The following is a 23,881-nucleotide window of genomic DNA, read 5'->3' as shown; positions in this document are numbered from 1 at the left end:
TTTGTGTATGTTAGAAGAAATTTGTTTGTAACAACTGTGGTTAATAGAAAGATAGCCTGAATACAGCAGTAACTACTTTAAAGGAAAAAAAATCCAGATTTTTCTTCTCCAATACACATTTTTAAACAATTTTCAATGGAAACGGTTTCAGGTTCCGTGTGCAAAGCATACCACAAAAGAGATTACTAGGAAGCTGTCAGTCTTTCATCTAAGCTCTCAAAAATGTTTAGAGGCTTCCAGAATTAATTTCAAGTATTATTCTTTTAATGGCAAAGTAAGAAAAATGTAGTAATTCACTTCTGGTTAATTGTAACCTGATCTTTTCTCACTTTGAAAGAAGTCTATAGAAAGAGAACAATCTCTGAAGTTAGTTTGTATCATTTTAAAAGTAAGGATTACCATCTTTTGAATTTGTAAAAAAATATTTAAGTTCTGGGTCAGAGCAGGGCTGGAAATTGAAGTATTTCTGTGCAAAAAGAGGTGAGTCTTCAATTTTGCTATATGTTGAATAAAAGCTATTGAATAATTTACTTGTCAGGAAATGTTAGACTACAGAGACACATTCTGCATTCCAACAAAGAGGAAATCAGGAAAAAAAGCCAGGACACCTGTGTGAAGGAACAAGCATCTCCTGGAAAACTCAGACACAAAAAGGAAGCCTACAAAGGGTGGAAGCAAGGACATGTAGCCTGGGAGGAATGCAGAAAAATTGGATATTGTCTGAGGAGCCAGGGATCAGGTTAGGAAAGCTAAAGTACCTAATAGAATCAAATCTGGCCAGGGATGTCAAGGGCATCATGAAAAGCTTCTGTAAGTACAATGGTGATAAAAGGAAGGCTAGGGAAAATGTGGACTGTCTCCAGAAGGAAACGGGAAACCTGGTTATCCAGGACATTAGAAGGCTGAGGTACTTGACAGCTTTTTTGCCTTAATCTTCAACAAGTGCTCCAGCCACACTGCCCAAGTCACAGGAGGCAAAGGCAGGGATTGGGAAAATAAAAAAGCACCCACTGTAGAAGATCAAGTTTGAGACCATCTGAGGACCTTGAACATGGACAAGTCCATGGTGCCTGAAGAGTTACATCCATGGGTTCCCACTTACTGGAAACGGGAAATAAACCCCCTCTTCCCCCCCCCCCCCACCCCGTTTTTAAAAAGGGAATAAGAAAGACCCAGGGAACTAAAGGTCAGTCAGTCTCACCTCTATGCTGAATATGATCCTGGAACAGGTCCTTTTTAAAACTGTGCTAAGGCACATGGAAAATAATGAGGTGATTGGTGACAGCAGACACAGCAACACTAAGGGAAAATCACGCCTAACAAATTTGGTGGCCTTCTGTGGCAGGGTTACAGCAGTGGCAGATAGGGAAAGAGTGACTGACAAGGCCAGCTTGGATAAAGCCTTGAGCAGCTTGGTCTAGTGGGAGGTGTCCCTGCCCATGTCAGGAGGGTTGGAGCTTTAAAATCTCTCCTTAACTCCAGCCACTCTATGATGATAAGAAGTTTTGTTCATACCATTTAAAGTCTCCTAGTGACTAAGTTCTAAAATAAAAAATGCTTCATCCTAGTGAAAAATTTTCTGATGGCTTTATTTTATTTGCAAAATTATTTTAGTTGCTCAAGTCTCAACTGTGCTTTTTAAAAGTGCAGGGAAAAGAATTATAATGGTCATGCTGCTGCTGCTCAGAATTAACATCTCATTAACAGAACTCAGGAATACAATCTTTGTGTTGTCAGAATCTTTATAATCATGTAGAGAGGTAAGGCAAAACTCAAATTAGTTTTTAGTAAACAGACTCAGAGTTACATAATCATACTTTTCATTAGCCAAATAATTATTTTCTGCAACAGTTTTTCTCCAGTGGGATTTTCAGATGACTACTTTTTTTTTTTCTTTCCCCTACACTTTTTTAAGAGTTCAACCTCCACTAGTAGCTTGATGCTCTTTGAGGGAGTGATTGCTACCTGTGCTAAAAGGGAGTGGAAGTCAGAGGTACTTTTCCCATAACAATTTCAATTGCAAATGCTGCAACTACTTTTCACATTTGGACTGACAGAAGAAGTCTGTGTCCATCATCTATTTCAGCTACTCTGAAAGTGTTGCCACAGGTGTTAGTGCTTTAGAGAAGATAGCCACCAGACTGTCAGCATATTGTCTACATTTTGCCAGAAATACACAGAAAATACACAAAATCTGGCAGCTGACCCACCTCCAAGAGGAAGTGTTAGGGCAGGCCTAAGTTAGGAAGAGCGTCAGGGTAGACCTAATACATCAGTTCAGCACGTCAGCTGCTGAGCTCTGGTGGTGTTCCATACTGGAGAAAGATCCTGACTCCAGAAACTTTCTTGGCAAAAAGGCTGTTGAAAAGCTTATCTCTGAAAAAATACTCTGCCTTGGACTAAATTGCATTTGATGAAATTTTTTTGATTTGTTCTTCAAAATATCTCTCCATTAGTGATTTCTGTTTTCTTACTGTGATATCCCATCTTGCCTTCAGCAAAGACTTCTACTTTAATTAAAATCTAAATGGTGATTCATTTGCATTATTGAGGTGTTTTTGTTTATACACTAGTTTTATAGTTTACTAGTTCACTTTGGCACCAACATGAATTCAAACACTGTCACAACTGTTTATTCTCTTGGAGTTAGACTGGAGTGGAGTTTATTTTCCATAAATTTTGTTTTCCTCACTCTATGTGCATTTGTAACATTTTCTGTGTATGAATACACAATATTATATATTTCTTATATATGTTATTTGTATTTACATATGATTACATATTATTTTTGTATGTAGTAGTCATTTTCAATGTAAGCTGTTTCAAGGCTTTCTTCATCGAGATGAAGAATAAACTGCTCCTTTGCTTTCCAGGTACTCCCAACCTCTGCATGAAGAAATAGCTTTGCATAAGCATCTCAAACATAAGAACATTGTCCAGTATTTAGGTTCTCTTAGTGAGAATGGCTTCATCAAAATATTTATGGAACAGGTGCCAGGTGGTAAGTTTTGGGGGAGACTGGTTTGGTGGTTGAGGGGTTTGTTTGGTTTTTTTCGCATTTTAAAAGTATGAAAACCTTTAATAGGGCCATGAGACATATTTCATACAGATGTAATACTCTATAGTGTCTCTTTCTGAAATCAGTGGGGAAAACTGTGTCTTCAAACTGCTTGAGGCATCTCCTTCAGTAGTTAGATAGGGTGTGCTACAGACAAAGCTCAGATCATTGCTCTAGCAGGTGAGCGAGCTCCTTTTACCTACAGATCAGTGGTGGACTGACCCTGGCTGCATCCCAGGTGCCCACCAAAGCTAGTCTGTCACTCTGCTCCTCAGCTGGATAGGGGAGAGAAAATACAATACAAGGCTCATGGGTCATGGTAAGGGTAGGGAGAGATCACTCATCAGTTACCACTGCAGGCAAAATGGGCTTGACTTGGAGACACTAATTTAATTCATTGTCAACCCAATCAGAGTGGGATAATTAGATATAAAGCCAAATCTTAGAAACACGTTCCCCCTACCCTCCCTCCTTTCTGGGCTTTAATTCACTTAGGATTTTCTCTGCCTTCTCCTACCAATGATGCAGGGGGATGGGGAATGTGGTCAGTTCATCAAAATTGTCACTCCTTCCTCCTCAAGGGGAGGACTCCTCACTTCCTTACCCTGCTCCAGCATGGATGGGGTCGCTTCCAAGGGAAACAGTCCTCCATGAACTTCTCCAATGCAAGTCCTTCCCATGGGCTTCAGTTCTTCATGAACTGCCCAGGTGTGGATCCCTTCCATGGAGTGCAGTCCTTCAGGAATGGTGTGGGTCCCCCAGGGGTCACAAGTCCTGCCAGCAAACCTGCTCCAGCATGGGTTCCTCTCCCCATGGGGCCACAGGTCCTGACAGGAGCCTGCTCAAGCATGAGCTTCCCATGGTCTCCCAGGCTGGCTTCTTTGGGCAACCACCTCCTCTAGCTCAGGGACCTTCATGGGCTTCAGGGGGACATTCTTTATCACTGAGGTCTTCACCATGGGCAGCAGGGGAATCTCTGCTCTGGTGCACCTGGAGCACCTCTTTCCCCTCCTTCTTTGCTGACCTTGGTATCTGCAGGGCTGTTGCTCTCACATAGTCTCACTTCTCACTCTGGTTGCAATTGTTGCACGTATTTTTTTCCCATCTGTTACCCCAGAGGCATTGCCACTGTTGCTGATGGGCTCAGCCAGTGGCCAGAAGCATCTGGCATTGGCTCAATCAGACACAAGGGAAGCTTCCAGCTGCCCCTCACAGAATCCCCCCCAGCAGCCCTCCTGCTACCAAACATTTTCCATGCAAACCCAACACAAGATAGAGATGATCTGTGCTCATCCTACCAGAAGAACCATAGCCAGCCTCTGGTGGTACATAGCACGAGCAACAGGATCGGTGATTGTTGCTTCTGTTTGTGACTAAAGAGCTCACAGCAGCCAGACACAACTAAAATCCCACTTCTTGAGCTTAGCTTTTTCTGAAACTGTGGAGCTGCTGTATGTACATATGCGCATCCATCCTTTTTCACGCTTTTACAACATTCCTGAGAAAACTTCTCTCCAGGCATAGGAGGGAGGTGGGCATATTGATTAAATGGGTTCTGCTTTGTGTGCTTGAGGAAGCATACACTTCTCTGCTGCAGCTGAGGCCAGTGGAGATACTGACACTCTAATTGCTCAGGCCAGTGGTGATGCAAGTAAGCATTTGATTGGAGAGGACTTTGGTTATAGATGAGATGGCTACACTTGGATTGGGATTGATGTTTGTTGTTACTTTTTTCCTTTGGGGAGGAAGGCAGAATTTAATTGGATTTTTAATCTCACTTTTTGCTCTCCAAAATGATAGGCAGTCTTTCTGCTCTTCTACGATCAAAATGGGGACCATTAAAAAATAATGAGCAGACAATTGGCTTTTACACCAAGCAGATTCTTGAAGGATTAAAATACCTCCACGATAATCAAATAGTGCATCGAGACATAAAGGTAAGAATTTGCAGAGAATTGATAGTGTTATGTAACTGCATAGTCATTTATTTGTCCTGTAATTTAAAAACTTTTTTTTCTAAAACTCTCTGCTATTCTGAACCATGGGTTAGATAGGTGAACCATTGTTGATTTCAATTTGCACCAACAAAATATGTTTGAAGATTTTTTTATTTTAGGAAAAATTGACATGTAACAACTTAAAATGTGATAAAGTAGATACTTTTTTTCCTGTTTTTGAAGACATGACTGAACTTTCATAAAATCTGATCAAAGTGAAGAAGATTGTGGATGGGATAATTAGCAAGTTATTTTCCAAGGAGATTGCAGATGAAAAAAAATGTTTGGATTGTTTTCTTAAAAAATAGCCTTTTTTCCTCTTTTACTATTCTTTAACTGAATTCCATCTGGTAAGAGGGGAAATTCACTTTGAGATGAAGTTTCTGTTAATGGGATTGCATAAGGCAGGAACACTGCTGATTTCCCTTTCATCTCTGTTAAGAAGTCACTTAGTAAAGAGTGCATTGTAGAAACAGGTTATGCAAAAAGTCTTAGATGAAGGGTCTGCAGAGAAAAATAATTGCTCTGCTGTTCTTTTCCTCAGGGTGATAACGTGCTTATCAACACATACAGTGGAGTGTTAAAGATTTCGGACTTTGGAACGTCAAAGAGACTTGCAGGAATCAATCCTTGTACTGAGACTTTCACTGGTATGTTCCCTGAGGAGATTTTCTTATCCTCACTCGAACTGTGTATTTAGGGTCAGAATCCACAGATGCTGAACTTTCATTGACTTCAAATCAGTATAAAAGGTTACTGGAAGAATAACTTTTGGATATATGATCTTAAGCTATAAGCTGTACTTGTATGCACCATTCAAAGAGAATGCCATTTTGGATGTTCCGCTTGTGACATCAAAGTCCTCTACAAGAGAAGAGCTATGTCTCTCCTGTGCTTTATTTGAGTCTATCTCCTTTGTGAGCATGGCTTTTTCATCTTGCTGGTCTTTTTTCTTTCATGATTTCCTTGGACATCCTGGCTTCATCTTCAGAATCGCTTATCTACAGAACCTGTCATTAAGTTGCTCCTCCTTCTTCTTGATAATTTGATTTGGTGTTAAATCATGCAGTGGCACTGCATTAAATAATTATGTAAAATGTGAAGAGACTGTTATTTTAATTCCATCCTTCACTCTTCCATTTCTTCTGTAAAAGGAACAGAATGCAGAATGATATGTCAGGTTGATTCCCCTACTTCAGAAGAAAACGTTCATATCACATACTCTCTTAGCTTAAGGTTTCAGGTTTCTCTTCCTTTTCCTCTGGGTACAATTCAAAATGCTTTCCCAAATTTTAATCTTAAGGTATAAAAAAATAAATGAAAGCCATGTCTGATCCAAAGCTCATTGAAACATTTAATAATTGTTATTGACTTTGAAAAACGATATCCAGATCGGCAGATGGTATCAAATGCTTTTATCACAAGTAATATCTTGAGTAGTATTTTGAGTTTCATATAGCATGCATATGGAAGTTTTTGGATTTTGGGGATAAAAGGGGATTTTTTTAAACTCTTCTGCTATTGCTCACTTCTCAGTCATTTTGTTCCTGTTGTCCTTTAGCTGTCTATTTGCAGCATTAATACACCTAAGTAAACAAAAAAGAGTGTGTTTTAAACAGGTACCCTCCAGTATATGGCGCCAGAGATCATAGACAAAGGGCCACGTGGCTATGGGAAGGCTGCAGACATCTGGTCTTTGGGCTGCACAATCATTGAGATGGCTACAGGGAAACCCCCATTTTATGAACTGGGAGAACCACAAGCAGCCATGTTTAAGGTCAGACATCCTCCTTTTACAGCTCAGACTTGTTTTTCTAAACACAGGAAATCTGACGACTGTTTTGGAGAAGCTGGAATTAGAGGTTGCAAGAAAAGAAGATAAACTAAGTGCTTGGATTGTGAGGATGTTAAGAACAATAATCTGGTTCAGCTGAGAGGGAGTGCTGTGTACTTTTGAATAGATTAATAGAGAGATAGCAGCTATTCAGCAGCCTGGGTGTTTAAGAAAAAAACAACACAAAACTGAGAAAAGAAGCAGTTTTCTGCTTTGTGAGAGCCTCTACTTATGGTTGTGGTGTTTTTACATGTAACCACTTATGCCATTTGTAATGGGTTTTGTTTTTTTTTTTCTCTGAATTAATAAACTAGTTGAATAAAATTAGTATAAAAACCTGAGAACAATATACCACTTCTACAATCTGAACAGTTTTTTGATGTTGTTTAGTGTTTGGGGGCAGAACAGTTTAGGCCATTGTCTCTCCCTTTATTTGTCTCAGGTGGGGATGTTTAAAATACACCCAGAAATTCCTGAATCCATGTCTGCAGAAGCCAAGGCTTTCATACTGCGTTGCTTTGAACCTGATCCTGATAAACGAGCTTTTGCTCATGAGCTACTTATAGATGAATTCTTGAAGGTTTCAAGCAAGAAAAGAAAGTCTCCTTCAAAGCTCTCAGGTAAGCATTGCTACATTCAATCTGGCAGTTTTCTCTTGCCCATGGTACTGTTTCCTGAAGCTGCTGATTTAGTCTTTCAGATGAACACAGCAGATCTCCATCCCAGGTGAATGCTCAGTTGTAACCTTCTGTACCAGCAGCTTACTGCAGAAACACCTTTGTAGCAGAATTCAGTTATCATGTTGTCACAGAAGTCAATTTATGTAAATATTTCTAATAAGGTTTCTAAAAGTCTGTGATTTTGTGCAGCTTTTATGGTTGTTGGGTTTTTGTTTCAATTTTGTCTGGTTTTTAATTTGCATATGTTTTCACTGAAAGAATATTTACATAGAGTATATTTAGTGTAGGTTAGAACGTGCTATTAAACCTCAGTGGAGTTTTCTACATAAGCAAAATAATCTTTGTCCCATAGAAAATGTGCATACACTGCATTATTTTTGCTTCATGACATTTCATTTTCAGGAAATCTTCATTTCCTGCAGTGTTCTGCATTATGGAAAGTAGCAAAGGAGTTTTGAGAGCAGGAATAACATATTCTATGGTGTATGGATGTATACTTAGGAAAATATCTTCTATATATTTTTATCATGATACTTAAAGAAATAAAAATATCAGGTAAGGGAGATGATGTTAGATGATCAATTTTAATGTGGTTTCCACCCCCTCAGAATAAAATTAAATTGCAATAAATTACACTTTTGGAGGCTGCAGACAGGAGAATTGAGATAGTCCATGAAAATGGGAAGTTACCCTTTAGACTATGCTTATTTTCTCAGTTAATTTCAGCATAATTAACTTTATTTTTTTCTTTGCTTTTCTCACACAGTCCTTTCAGCTAACACAAACGGTGAGTTTTAACCTACTTCTCTATCAAAGACATACCTATGTAGATACTGTAGTTATCACTTATTCTGGTATAATTTGTCAACACTAAAAAGTTGGAAAGAGAAAAGTGGTCACAATTATGAAAATAAGTGACCTCTGTCTGTTAGGAGCATCTAATTCATCGTGCATAGCTGAGCTGCTGTTTTTAATCCTACCAGCCTGTGGCTTAATTGCCCAGGCAGGTGGGTGATACAGGCTTGAAGGGCTGTGCTGTTGTTTATGGGGACATTTGATGGAAATGCATTGGCTGCTTTACAATAGCAAGAGAGCCAAGGTTTGTGGAGAAAAAGAACACAGATTTTTATTAGACTGAATTCTATAACTGAAAAATCAGAATGCATTTGAGACCCCTTGTCAGACCAGGATACAGGATACTCATCTCTTTCAGGAAATGAACTGGGAGAGTGCAGAAGGGAACTGAACACACACATAGTTACCTTCATGCTGAATTGGTATCAAAGTACATTTTGAAATGTGCACATGTGGAATAGATATGAGTAGTTTCCTGCAGCCGTAATGTGTGCTCTCGATTTAAAACTAAAAGTTCTGACTTAACTGCATGTGTATTGTTATTAGTCAAAGATTATGAATTAATTAAATTTGCTCAAGTTAATCTGATGAAGAAGTGTATCTTATATGTGTTATAGTATATATATTTACATGTAGTGTATATATAAATTATATATATATTTATATACACCTATAAAATTAAGATCTTGGAAGGTGCTTGGACGACTTACTCTATAGAAACATTTTCCTAATGCTGGAAGACAGGAGATGCATGTTCACTTCAGTGTTGAAGTTCTGTAAGTGAACTCACAAGAAGCCCAGCATTTCCATCTTTCAGGAATAAAAACATACCTGAAAGATAACTCTACTCCAGAAAATAAGCTTTAAAAGTTTTTTGACAATTTTTTTCTAATATTTTGTATTGGTGTGTGGGAAGGCTGGAGTTTTTCTGTCTCCTCTGAAAAAATAATGTTCGCTTCAAAACTCTGATGGTATTACTAAATCCTGATTTCTGAATATTCCTGTACAAATAGAGTATCTTCGGAGTATATCCTTACCTGTCCCTGTTCTGGTGGAAGATACAAGTAGCAGCAGTGAGTATGGTTCTGTCTCACCTGATACAGAATTAAAAATAGATCCATTCTCTTTCAAAACAAGAGCCAAATCCTGTGGAGAAAAAGATGGGAAGGGAATCCGGTCCCTTTTTCTGAGGTAAGGAGATACCTGACATTTTTTTACACAGTAGATTAGGAATGTGTGCATTGGGAGGGTTTTTATAACGTTTCTTTTCACTGAGTGTCTTCATTCAGCATCCCAGATGAACATTTTGAGGATCACAGTGCACCTCCTTCACCTGAAGAGAAAGATTCTGGGTTTTTCATGCTGAAGAAGGATAGTGAAAGGAGAGCCACCCTCCACAGGATATTAACTGAGGACCAAGAGCAGGTGGTGAGGAACCTGATGGAAGCTTTGACTCAGGTAATTTCGGAGGGCAGCAAGAATTTTATGGAATTTTAAGACTTCTCTGCACTTACCTGGAACTCTTGAAATTAAACATAGTAAAGCAATTAAAAAATAAATTTTGATTAAACTAGAAAGCATACTCCATGTAAGCTTTCACAGTTACTGTTTTATTTGGGCTATTAAAAATAGCCTTTGAATTTGTTTATGCTGCATTACATCTGCCTTTTTTGTTTGTAATCACTATGTATATACCTGGGTATTAGTGCTGGGAAGACAACAAAAAAACATGTTTTCATGATACTCTATTTTGACAGTGTTTTTCAAATTGGACTCAAATTTCAAATTTGAGTCAGGCCTACTCACATAAGGTAGATCATCTCCAGGAGTGGATTATCTTGAACCCCTTTTAAAGTTCTGTGTTCTGGCTGACTGGTTTGACAGAGGGAAGTTTGGGTCATTTGGCCTGCTCTGACCTTATGTTAGAATATTGTACAGAAAGAATGAGGCTGATTGATACACCATTGCCTTCTAGCCAACAGCCACAACAAGGGAAAGAGGGGGCTAGGGAGAAAACAAATTGCAGCTATTCTGCAGCGCAGTTGGACCACATATGGAGGGAAGATAGAGTAATGGGAACTACAGCAAACAACAAAATAATTGCAGAGTGACCTTTTGGCACTCCTTTGTGGGGATGATTCATTAAGATGATGTATCAGTTCAGGACAACACTGAAGAAATAACAGGTCATGACCACACTACTCAATGTTGCAACACTATAATTGGATGACAGGATTTTTTGTTCCTGTTTATGTGTGTGTTAGTAGTTAATTGATTCACTTCATTCTCAAGGCAAAGTGTTGCTGGTCTAAAACATGTTTGTATAGAACGTAACAACTCATCTTCTAAACATACTAATGTTTAGAAACTGATGCAAACCAATATGATTATTATGTATGTACTACAGTTAACGTAATTGGAAATTGCTGCCATGCAAATAAAAATAGCTTCTAACTCTTGGGAGGGGGGAGAGAGTAACCTGCAGCTATCCTGGTAACTACAGAAAGTGTTAAAAGATAAGGCAGTGAGAGAGATACCTGTGATCTGTGATTTGCGAGAGTGTTGCTGTAACAGACACAGTTTTTGCATGTGTATGCAAGTAATGATCATGAGAGGCTGAAACTCAATCACAAATCCCAGACAATGTGCTCTGTGTTTCATGTCTTTCTCAGCTGGGGCTGGAACAGCCTGAGTGAGAAGCAGAGACATAGAATTTTAGAGCCAAAGAGTTCAAAGCTCATGTTCATGGGCCTGGCCGCCCTCCAAAAGGATGCAGAGCTCTGACTCCCAAAGACTGTTTTCTGCCTTGAGAAATGCAAGAAATTACTAATAGAACAAGCCTGACTTCCCTGTTAGACCTCATCAGGATTTAGGATTTGATAAAGTTTTTCTCTTCACAAAGGCTTTTCACAAGAAAGGTTTCGATGAAGCCATTGGGTGTGATGGCTAGGGGAGGAGAATGCCCCTCACAAAATGCGGCACTGTTTCTAATTAGCAAGTCGTACTGCTTGTCCTGTCCCCATAGTGCCTATGCCTTGATGGACTTGGATCTTTTAGTCCAGGGCTACAGTGTGCATTTACCTATCTGCCCTAATGGCTTTTTAATTATTTACATGAAAAGAAGATGGGCTACTGCAGAACTGTGAGAGATCCACTTCCATATAGAAAATCATCAGGTGAATTCTCCAAAGCAGATCAAGATCAGAGGCTAGGATCTTTTATCTCAGATGCATGTTTTAGTCTGTGGTATCTTTGCTCTAGAACTTTTGCTTTTTTTTTAAGCTTCTTTCTCAAGTAATCAAATTATCTTTGTTTCATCCTGATCAGAATTAATTGACTGTAGTTAAAAGCTCAGTGTTACTGGCAAACAAGAGTTCTTGATGTCTGGCCAGCCATAACATTCATGACATAAAACCGGCAAATGCAATAGAACCAAACACCGTATGCCCTTCTCTTACAGAAATCAATGTTGGATATCCTTAGCCTATATAAATATTTACTTAACTTCCTTTGGAATAAACATCTAATACTTCATGTTGAACAACAACCCTGTCTTAATTTTAGGATTTGGAATTGAAATTTGCATTCAGGCAGCATAACTTTGCTTATGAGAGCAAATACAGTGCTCTGCTTCCTAGTTACTTAGGCTGTTTTTTCTGATGAATGCTTTTGAACTTTTCACTTTGGTAGCTCATGCAAAAACACAAAAGCTTTCAAAAATAGGCATATGAATATTTATACTAAAAAGGTGAGATCTTTGTAGACTTGCTTTAAGAACAGCTAAGTGTAGAAGTTCTGTATTAAGGGAAATAAGGAAATTATATAAGAAACAACCAGTCCCTCTGTGAGCCTCCTGCATAACGTTGACTAATCCCTTCTTTTAAATGCTGCTGTAGGACTTTGCACATCGTCTCTGAGGGGCACAGAGAAACTAGAAGCACTGCAAAGTATGTGTGTGCTTGCAGTTAAGAGCAATTTGTAGTTTCCAGTGCACAGTGTATTTATTCATATCTTTTCATTGCTGCACAAAGAAACATACACACTGTAGTGTGTACATATTCTTCAGCAACTGGTGTAAAATGAAGTCAGCTACTTGTTCATCAGGTGTACATCATACCTGTGGTACCAGGGAGCTCAGCCACAGAGCTCTGTGCTGCTGCAGTTATGCTGCCACCGGTACCTGACCTGCAGCTGCACCTTTCCCTTAACCATAGCAGCAGAGTTTCTGAAAACCCATATTGCCAACTGACATTATTGGCTGAAGTCCTTCTGGGTGTATGTTTCAGAAGATGACTATCAAAACTATTTCTTCTCCTCTCTCTTCTGTCAGGGAGCTGAAGAACCCAAGCTGAAATGGGAACACATCACAACGCTCGTTTCCAGCCTCAGAGAGTTCGTACGGTCCACTGATCGCAAAATCATTGCAACCACGCTTTCAAAATTGAAGCTGGAGTTAGACTTTGACAGCCACGGTATCAGTCAAGTGCAGCTTGTGCTCTTTGGTTTTCAAGATGCTGTAAGTTGTCATTTTTACTAAGAAATTTGTGCACCTAAACTAAAAAAAACCTAAACAAACTAGGACCAAACAGAACTTGCTTAACTTCCACCCAGAGTTACTGAAACAATAACATTTGAGGGCTTTGAACCTGTAATAGCGAAATCTGAGCCCACAGCAGTGACTTGGTTTGGTTGCCTTGTGATCCTTTGGCAGGACACAGACCCCGAACACTACTGAGGTTTTGCTGATTAAAGATATAGGGTTCAACGTAATTGTGTGAATATTGTGTCGTAATAGTAAAGCAGGAAAGCTTTTTTAAAAAATCTTATTTTGGAAGGTGTTCTGGGAAATAAGACCAACAATGAGTTTCAGGCTTATCCTACATAAATGCAGATCTCTTAAACTTCTCTTACAAACTAGTGCATTACCCCCTATAGCAGTCTGTCTACCTTGTAGTACTGTATTGAACTCTTATTTTAGTATTTTTGATTTGCAGCAGATTTCTGCCAAACTAGAAATTTTCATTTCAATTTATAATAAGCAGGATAAGGAGGAATTAAAATGGTTACTTTTCTATCAATAATAAATGCAAGATTTATCATTTCTCACATTGAGCAACCAAACACATGCATGGGCAGCCTTTAAATAGCTAGTTTATGAAAAGCAAATGTTTTCCTAAGGTATGTGTTTAAATGGTAGTTCACAAGCAGTTAGGCTTGATGATTAAGATGAATAATGAACATGGGAGGGTGCAGTTGTGCTGAGTATCACTTGTCCAGACTGAAGTCATGTAGTAAAAATGAAATGACGATCCAGGTAGGCATTTGAGGTGGATGATTCTTTTAGAATTTAAACCCGTGGCACTCTGACAAGTAGAAGAGCTATCAGGAAGGATGGCATAGCATGTAAACTGCTGCACAGACTACACTAACAAGAATTAGATGCTGTTTATGAAAAAAAAAGTGTGAAATGAATCTGTGAAAGAGCTCTTTCTACAAATCAAAAGTTTTCTCTTTGATTCTTCTGAGTATGCTTTCAACTCTCTCTATTTAGCTTCATATTAATACTCTTTTGACACTTGGAAGAAAAAAACCAAGCATACAAAGTCAAGAAAACCATGCAGGGGGTAATAGTACAAATACTTGTATTTGTGTTCTGATAGAGATGTTCCTGGGCATCAGTTGTTTGGTAGTAATTGCTTGGGTTGTATTCTTATCAATAAAAAATTTCTGTTAACTTCATCATTACAAGTTGCTGGTTTTTAACTGATAAATGTCTCTTTCGTTACTATCTCTCTATTATTTAACTAAACACAGAGAAAGTCAGAAGAAAAACTTTGCTTTATATGTGTGCAATCTTAATTCTTTTGGCCATACAGTAGATTTCTGTAATACTACACTGAAATCCAGGACAGTATCAAGACCTCAGATGCTGCAGAGACTGAGGTGCTGCTAAAAGTGAGGAAAAGTATTTGCCTTGCTCTTGGGACTTAAGAATGTGATCTTAGGTTACAATGTTTAATAATCACAACTTCCTTATCAGACCAACCAAGAAAAAGTAATTTTGTGATGTAATATAAATAACTAAATCATATTACTAGGGATTGTTGTGATCTTGACAAAGTTAGATTATGCTTCTTCAGTTCTCAAAAAAGCTGCACTTAGCTAAACAGTCAGTTTGGGAAGGTGCAAAGTGCTTGCACAGGGAAGTTCTGCTGCCTCAGAGGGCAGTGGGCAAGCCTTCGGGGCCCTTGGTCTGCTGCTGTCCAGGTGTCAGGCCCAGGGCAGGCTCCCCTGGCGCCGCTGACAGCTCTGTGAATCCAAACACAGTGTCCAAGTGCCATCTCGTGGCCATTGGCAATAGAAATGAGGAGACACAGGTACTGCTGTGCTGGGTTGACCGTGGCTGGCAGGTAGAGGAAAGCCCCTACCCAGTCATTCATTCATTCCCTCCCAACAGGAAGAGGGAGAGAATTGGAAGAACCAAAAATGGGAAAACTTGTGGGTCAAAATAAAGATTGTTAAATAAGTGAAAGGGGGGAAAAAAAAGCTCTTAAGTGTTGCAAAAGGAGTCAGTCACCACCAGCAGACTAGTGCCCAGCCAGTCACTGAGCAACAGCTCCTTTGCAAAAAGCAGCCCCATGTTTATTGCTGATCATGACCTTACACCAAAGGGAATATTTCTTAGGCCAGCTGTGCCAGCCATGTCCCCCTCCAGCCTTTAGTCCACCCCCAGCCCCCTCAGTGCTGGGGCAGTGTAAGAAGCAGAGGCGGCCTTGACAGTGTGCAAGCTTTGCTCAGCAGTAGCTGAAACATGCGTGTGTTATCAAGGCTGTTTTAGTCACCAGTCTGAAACATAGCACCATGTGGGCTGCTGTGAAAAAAATTAACTCCATCCCAACCAAACCCAGTGCTGGTACCTGTATAAAGTGCTGCATTACTGAATACTACTGCTTTTTGGCAGTGAAAATAATGTGGTTAATAACTTTTACATATCCTCTGAAGGCATCATTTATGTAACTGCAGTCATTTTTTACAGAGAGGTTATTATCACAATATGAGGGAATTGAACGAATCCCTTTTTTAGGAAGAGTGAAGTATCTTTTTGCCACATTTTTCGTGATCAGTAGTTGCTTCTTTTTTTATAAGGCTGTGAGTTGATAATTTTCTAAACATAGTTATATTTTTTGATTCCTGCAGCTGTTTAAGTTCTGCAGAATTTGCTGCTTTGGATTGCTTCTGTGCCTGGAAAACAGCACTGAGTTTTGTGCTATTGCTGCTTACTGTTGGCTGGGCATTTCCTTGTCGTTTGGGAGCTGGAAAATGGTTCCGTGAGGTGGAGATGTTTGTGCAAGTGGCATGGAGCATCCATAGAGGCATCTGAGAATATGGCTAAAAGTGGTTTGAAAGCAGGCCTGTGGGCAGTTAGGAGCAACCCAGTTGTATATTGTACCATACTGATTGTACAAAGTACAATGTAGAAGGAATGAGAAAATGGTACAGCACACAAATGAAGTTCCCTAATTGTTTAAACTAACATTAATTAACTAGTTTCAGAATTAAGTAGGAGCAGCATTACATTAGTTCTTTGATATTTCCTACAATTGTACTTTAGAATAGACAAGTGTTGCTCAGAGCAAGCAGTGAAGGTGATGCCAAAAAAAGTAACAAGTTAATTAGTTTCAGCTACAAGCCCTTCATAACATAGTCCTTGTTATTTGTCTTGCTTGCATTCTTTTGAAATTTCTCTCCACAGCCATGAAGGTTAAGTACCACTGACATCAAAAGTCACCTAACACACAAACCAGTACTTGATGAAAAACATGAAACATTGCATGACTTATGATAAAATGGATGAAGTTGATAATGTTACTATCAAGAAATAGTTGTAATCATCTGCTCGGATACAGCATCTATAAGTTTAAACACTTTATGTAATGATGAGATATATTCTCATTTTAAGTTGTGGGGTATGTAATATCTGAACTGAATTTTCTCTTACTAGGTCAATAAAATTCTCCGAAATCATAATATTAAGCCACATTGGATGTTTGCCCTGGACAGCATAATCAGAAAAGCTGTGCAGACTGCTATTACAATTCTGGTCCCAGGTGAGTCATTTCTTAATACTCAGCAAATGTTTATCAGCTGATCTCTTTAAACATGCTTCAGAGTTGTGATTATGATGCTTCACTTAAGATTTTGAAACCAGCAGTGGCCTTTTTCCTGTTCACTGTCTGTTTTGCAATTCAGAAACTAATCTGTGTGTTGTTCAAGCTGGTTTGGAAAGCACCTTTCCACAATGCGTAATCTAAATGATTCTGCAACACGGTGAGTAGTAGTAGATTAAGGTGCTCTGGGACCTGATTTTTTGAGGTGCAAAATGTTGCCTATTGCTTATGGTCAGAAGCTGTCTAAAAAATAAAAAAAAAAACCCAAACCCTTGACTTGAAACCTGCCAAAACCAAACAAACAGGTCTGCAGTGCCTGCACTTTGTACATTGTATTTTGAATGTGGAATTAGAATGTATGGCTTCACTGAGGGAAGGAATCTGTTTAGACAAAACTGTAGCCCATTCTGTTACTTCTCTACCTATTTCCAAAGTTAGTTTTTCTGCTGCTTCTTAACTTCTAATGCTGGAATTAATTGTGATATTTTCAAATATGTCATTTAATGCTTTAAGTCAGAATACTTACATTCCTGTTTCCTGCAGTGGGTTGAGTCTTAAATTATTAATAAGGGGATCTGAAAATTACATCACAAGTTACAGCTATTCCAATTCTCCTTATTTTCCATATCTGTAGCACAACCAACAAGATATAAATAGGGTTTCTGTGTTACTTTCAAGTCACAAAGAAACTCTGTCTTCTGACTAGAATGCTGAACACCTCTAACAGGCATGTACTTCATTGCTGTGTAATAGGAGTAACTGTGGAATTCCTCAATAGTCTGTTCTTTCCCATACAGCTCAGTGTCAGCATTAACTGTACATGGCCAAGCTTAAACAAAAGCCTCTGTGCCCCAGTAGCTTTCAGGCACCGATCATCTACTGCTTCCCTAATTGCCTTACCCTACTTCTGATTGCTTTCCCTTGCTTTTGTCTCACTCTTTTTTCTTAATTTTTTTTCTTATGATGTGGAGATTTATCTATGGCCTTAACACTTCTAAAAGTTATGGGATGTTTAAGGAATAGTACAAAACCAATTTTATCCTGCCTGGTGGTGAACAATGGTATAGAACTTCTGCATCCTGCTAACAAAAACAGAAGTTCAAAGCAAATTCAGACATATTTGCCTAGCAATGTTTGGGTAACTGCTATATAATAAATCTGCTTTCCTTAATTTAGAGGAAGCACAGCTCTGTTGATCTTATGTTCAGTCTTGAAGAAGGTATGTAGCATTGAAATGAAAAGGTGAAATAGATCAAGGAACAAATGTTTCTTTTGTAAAGAAGAGAAATGTACTTGTTAATTACTCAGCAGAAAGGGCATAAACTAAGTGTGATTCAGGAAAAAAAAGTACATTTTGATGAGGAGACCAGAGGGAGTTCTTAGCACTAAGAAGCCATAATTGAAGGAAGGAAGGAAGAAAGATTTATATGAAATAGTTAGCATGAACAAACAGATGTTTTTACAGTAATAGATTGTGTAGGAGTGTCAGATCTTGTGTACATATCTTGCATACCTGGTAAGCTCTGGTAGGTAGTTTAAACAGGGAACAACAGAAACTAGGGTATAGCTTTGTCTTCATAGTTTTGTGGATGTGCATCATTTCAAAATAGGCAGTGTTCCCTCTGATAAGTAGAAGGAAAGTGTGCTGCTTTTAATTGTTGGGAGAGGGGGCCTTTTTGTAATTTCCTCTCTATCTTTGGATGCAATTTTTTGGTAAACATAGTATTCTTGTAATGATAGAATGCTAAATATGCTGGAACAGCAACAGCAGGAATAGCTGGGTATAAAAAAAAATGGTCTTTTGTTTAATAAAATATTTCAAGTCAGACACATAAAAAAAATGCAAGCTACTGAGAATGGAATTAAGCAAAAGTAACTCTGCGGTACATAATACTTCAGCACAATTTGACATGAAATGGTAGCCAAATCTGGAATCATATTCATCCAGATGTTTGTTTTTTACAGCTCTTGAACATTGGATAGGCAGAATAATAATCTGCATAAAACAAGGTGCTGTTTTGTTTTGAGTGATCTTAAAGCCCTAGAAAATATCTGTTCTCCTGTTACAGAAATTTCAGGTCTACTGTAGACAAAGCTATAGGATGATCTGTAAATAGTCACTTGGGGCTGCTTTTGTTTTAATATTTAACTAATGCTTAACATCTTTGGTGTTTTTTCTTTTGCTTATATTTTAATAGAATTGAGGCCGCATTTTAGTCTTGCATCTGAAAGTGATACAGCTGATCAAGATGATATAGAAGTTGAAGATCAAGATGAACAGCCTCAGAATCAAACCATCCAGCAGCCTTGCATTGTCTTGGAGGATGCAGTAGCTACCTCAGGTGTAAGCACACTCAGCTCTACGGTGTCCCATGACTCCCAAGCTGCTCACAGATCACTGAGTGTCCAGCTGGGCAGGCTAAAATTAGAGACAAACAGGTAAGTCTGGACATCGGGAGACAGGGACACTGGCCTGCTTACAGCAGTATGTATTGGTTAGCTTTCAGAATATATATGCTGGAATACTAGTGACAGTTCCAAAATTCCATAGCAGTGTAAGTTGTTTCTTTTAATGATGATCCTTGTTTAGCTGTGACTGATCACTTACATAGTTTTGTTAATTTCAACAAAACCATAGTGATGCAAGTTAAGGTCAGTCTTGATTTCAGGTGCCCTTTCAAGGAAGGTCTGAAAAAACCTGACTTGCTGCCAAACTTCTGCTTTTTCTCTCTTTGGTGTGCTCTGTATGGCTGATGAATGGTGTTACGTTTTGTTTCCATTAAGGCAGAACTTGCTGTTCTTTTCTATAGCTATTCTCAGCGAGTGAGCTCAAGCTAAGACAGCCACACAGAAACTCCACAAGGAAGCTGCTTCAGACTTGTTTTGTGCACAGAAATTACTGCAAGCAGGATCTGTCCTTACCAGCAGCCATTACCTTTTTATTAAATAAATTCTTTTCGTCAAAGAAAGACAGGGAAAATAGGTGTTTTGTTTAAAAGAAGAAATGAGCCATAAATTTGGATATTGTAATTTTTTTCAGAAATATGTCTTGCACTTTAAACCTGAAAAGTGATTTTTTGAGGTTTTATTGTTCTTTTAAGAAATGTCAGAGAAAAATCTGTCTCCATTATTTTATCCAAATGATTTTCTATATACTTTGTTTTCTTTTCATTAAAATACACCAAATAGTCTGGTTGAAGTAGGTATTTAGCTTTAGAAGCATCTGATTTATGACATTGGATTTCCTACTGACCTCAGTAAATTTTGAATGTGGCCTTGATAGAAAGAGAACATGTCTTCATTAAGACAGTTGTTATGCTGATAAAACATTCTTTGGAACTGCAGTTCCAATTGAAATTAAAATGTTAAATTGCACTTTACTTTTACATGTGTCCAAGTAATGTCTAATTATGTGTGCCATAATTAGAACAATTCATTAGACTGTACTTTTTAAAATAAAGTATCAGTATTTTGGGGTCCTTATGTAATAATGTTTTTACTTGTGACCACTGAGAAATATTTTAACTGTCTTATTGATATACCTAAAGAAATACTCACTTTACTTCACAAGTTTATGGTGGGGAATAGCCTCAGAAGTGATCAGTTTGCGTAGGTACTTTTTTGGTACTTTTTTGCTAGCACTTTGTTTCTGTAAATTTCTCAAATGCAAAGCCTTTGGCCAAATAACCACATCCAGTCATTCATGCAGAAATTTTGAAATAAATAATACAGACAATTGTTTGAATATTTATGAAAGCTTTATTGGCATAAGCAGCAAGCAGTTATCAGGAGAAAATAATGGCCCTGAAGGCCTTTTTCAACCAGAATAGATAGACTAGGCATAATTTAACTGAAAGGTGACCAGTCTGGAAGGAATATCAGAGAACAACCAAGCTGTGGGGTTGTGTAGCTGCACAAAGCAGCTCTGTTCCCGTGCAGGGTGGACTTGTTAAGGTTTGTTAGCTCAGGTGTGGAAGCACTCAAGTGCAAATATGTTTCTGGTAGGCCTGCATACAAGCTAAAAGTAGGGCTAGATGTTTTTACAAAGCAATCATATGGGATTCACTTTACCCCTGTGCAAAGGCAGGTAAAGGGCTTTTGTGGCACATTTTCTAACTGAATTCCTGTGTTTCAGTGTCCCAAATAAAAAGTTGCAGCACTCAACTGGTATAAATTCACAAAAAATTTAATATATGAATAAATAAAAGGAAACACACTGAAATGGAACAGTTATTGCATAGTTCTCAGGCTGGCAGAGGTTTCAAGAAAGGGATGAAGGTGCTTCAATCCTTCCAAGGCAGAACTTCTGAAGACTCAGAAGTCAATTATAGGTTTATGAGTGTGCTCTCCATGTCCAATTTCTGTTCCTAATAACATATTGTTCACAAATCCCACATTTTACTAAACCACTTTTCTAAAAGAACAAATTGCAGCAGTTTTACATACTAGTTTTCCATTATATTTTGACTATTTTCTTTTGATCAGCTTAAATGGTGCTGACCACCGAATTTCTCCAGGTTTCTCTCTGGGCTTGTCTTATGAAGGAGGTCAAACATAAGTTCCAACTTACTTCTGCTTGACATTCTCAAAAGTAATTGCTTAGGGGAGTAGGGAAGTATTTTGCCTCCTTTCTTCTTGCTCTTAATACAGCTTAGGAGGGCAGGAACGAAGTGCCTTGTATGTGAGGAAGGGACAGCCCATGTGTGGTTGAGAACGTATTTTGCATATTTAAGAAATGCAACCATATGTTTTCACCACATTTTCATCACAGCTCTGCCCTTTCCATACCTTTGAAAATGTCTGCTGGAGAGATGTGAACTGGTGTTTTTCCTTACAAAGGTTTAGCCCTTAGTTTATGAACCACTTTGATATTTGTTCTCAGTTCCAGTTTTGTTTAAAACAGAGCTCGGTCTGGAGAAATTTCACTGAAATTTTGTGCTATACCACTTGTTTAGTGGGGGAATGTTTATGAGGAAGCTGGTGTGTTTGGGGCTTCTGTATGAATGTTTATATCTTGATATAGGTCATAATCAATCTATAGTGAAAGCATATACCTGTGAGAGCTGAAGAAGTCTGTCCTTGTCTTTGTCAGGAAGGTTTCCAGTTTAAGTATAGTAAGATCTTTCTTTTCCTGAAAATTTGAAGCTACTTAAGGAAATGAGCGCTTTGTTCCCATTACTTCACAGGTTATTGGAGGAGTTGGTTCAAAAGGAGAGAGAATTTCAAGTCCTCTTGCATCAAGCTATAGAAGAAAAAGATCAAGAGATCAGGAACCTACAGCTCAGGTCACAGCCAATAGGTAAGTGAGAAGAATTTTTAAGGAAAAAATTCATGCTGGCTACACATGAAAAAGTGCCAGCTAAACATCTGTTCATTTTCTTGAGCCAGTCTCAGCAAAGATGCTTTATTGTGCTGCTTCTGGCAGGGTTTGCTCTGAAGTAAGAATGTACGGTGTGGAAACAAATTACTGGATTTGTTAATCACAGTACAAGGAGTGGTACAATTTAAATATTTTTGTTTGTGATTATAAGGAAGAGTACAAGGCACATATCCTACTGAATAAATATTATTCCTAAAGAGGATAATCTAGTATGTTTAGGTATGTGCTCCTTGAATTAAAGACTGTTCCAATTGTTACAATTTAAGTACAAGAGGATCTAATTGGTGAGATGCAAATACAACTTAAAGGTTACTGAAGGAAGCCGAGTTTGCTGTGTCTGCCCTGAAGAAGGTGGAAGTGCTAATGCAGTTTGATGTTTCTGTGTGATGTGCTTCTAAGTGTTGCTTCCCAAAAGCAGCTGATCCTCAGTCTAAGGCATTGCCTATGCAGCAATTGTATGAGTTACACTGAACAGTTCAGTTAATTGATCAAAAACCTTAGTGTAGAAACAGTGACAGCCTTGTACTAGTAAAGTCATTTTTAGAAGAGAGCAGAAAATCTTATCTGTATCAATGTTCACACTAGTTTAACTGTACCCCTAACCAAGTAGAGAAATTAATGTGTAACTGTCTATAAATTGTAATTGTGTTCTTTGTGAATTGGCATTTATTTATGGGGATACTGGTATTCTAAGCTTGAAAGGAAAGCTCACTGAAGAAAGTGCTTGAGAGTCAAAAATGACAAGAGGTTGCTTTGGCAACACAAAACTCAAAAATGCTTGTTCCAGATATTCCTGGATTGTCTGTCTGTCATCGCCATTCCACTGGCACAGGGACCGAAGACCCTGATCTCATAAACTGGCTGAGAGTTCATGGAGCTGATGAGGCCACGATAAACAAGGTAGCAATGATTCTATTCACTGCCTGGCACAGTTGCAGTTCTGCTCTCACTTAGTTTAAAAAACCTTTTTAATTATTTTAGCACATTTTGAGAGATTAATTTGTCTTCAGAGGATAGGAAAGAGCCATGAATGTGAAGGCCTTCATAAATATACGGTACCTTTAATAGTTCCTATATCTGATTATGAACAAAGCGATAAAATATCCTGGTAAATAGACACTCTTGGGTTTTCAGTGTCTTTACACACTGCAGCATTCCTGCTGATGATACTCTGGATACAGGATACATGTTCACCCTTAGCTAACTGTGCTGTAGTGAAATACCCTGAAGTAGATCAGTCTGCTTTGCAGTAAATTATGTAACTTTTGAGGTGTTGAGGATTTCAGCTAATTTAGGAATACCTGCATGTAGTTATCACTCCTACAGATCAGACCAAAGGTTCCTCCAAGTTCAATTACGTCAAATTCAGATGCCATTTTTGAAAAGGTAGGTCTTAACTGTTGCTTTTAATTTTCTCATGGGTTAAATGTGGTATTACTTATGGTCTAATTTTTGCTCAGTGAAGTCTGTGATTCTGAGATTCCAGTGGTAACAATAGAACTGCCAGTTGACAAAGGTTTTGAGTAGATGTAAAAGCATTACACTTTTCAAGTTGTGCCTGGTATGCTGATGCAGAGTATACAGTGTAAAATTTAAGTAGTTTCATTGTATTTGTAGGAGCAACGTGGATTAATCTGTTACATGTACCACATTTTAGCCCAATTTTGGGTTTCTCCCAATTGTAACCTCCTATTTTTAGGGGCAGATGATCCTAGGAAGATGAGCTTAGGAATTTAAATAATATTTCTAACAAAATGTTCATTTAAACTTCTTTCTGCAGTTCTTGGCTGAAGACTATACCTTAACGGATGTTCTCTGCTATGTTACACGAGATGATCTGAAATGTTTGAGACTGAGGTAATGCTTCACAGTTAAATGAACTGTGCTTTGTAAGAAGAAAAACTAACTG

The 23,881-nt window shown here is 38.4% G+C and overlaps 1 protein-coding gene across 1 annotated transcript in view; it reads left to right on the top strand.

The window, feature by feature from the left end:
* Positions 1–23,881, top strand: part of MAP3K5 (mitogen-activated protein kinase kinase kinase 5) — a 100,366-nt gene that overhangs the window by 75,127 nt on the left and 1,358 nt on the right. Inside the window, exons 16-29 of the mRNA XM_039567934.1 lie at positions 2,874–3,001; positions 4,859–4,995; positions 5,600–5,705; positions 6,675–6,832; positions 7,332–7,509; positions 8,336–8,356; positions 9,438–9,615; positions 9,714–9,882; positions 12,755–12,940; positions 16,427–16,532; positions 18,791–19,031; positions 21,779–21,891; positions 22,760–22,872; positions 23,753–23,829. Coding sequence (XP_039423868.1) covers positions 2,874–3,001; positions 4,859–4,995; positions 5,600–5,705; positions 6,675–6,832; positions 7,332–7,509; positions 8,336–8,356; positions 9,438–9,615; positions 9,714–9,882; positions 12,755–12,940; positions 16,427–16,532; positions 18,791–19,031; positions 21,779–21,891; positions 22,760–22,872; positions 23,753–23,829 — 1,911 coding nt within the window. The remainder of the gene's footprint in view (positions 1–2,873; positions 3,002–4,858; positions 4,996–5,599; positions 5,706–6,674; positions 6,833–7,331; positions 7,510–8,335; positions 8,357–9,437; positions 9,616–9,713; positions 9,883–12,754; positions 12,941–16,426; positions 16,533–18,790; positions 19,032–21,778; positions 21,892–22,759; positions 22,873–23,752; positions 23,830–23,881) is intronic.

Source organism: Corvus cornix, chromosome 3, assembly GCF_000738735.6.
Source record: "Corvus cornix cornix isolate S_Up_H32 chromosome 3, ASM73873v5, whole genome shotgun sequence".
In the NCBI taxonomy this organism is placed as follows: Eukaryota; Metazoa; Chordata; class Aves; order Passeriformes; family Corvidae; genus Corvus; species Corvus cornix.
Note: the sequence above shows the minus strand (reverse complement) of the source record. Positions and strands in the feature narration are given on the sequence as shown.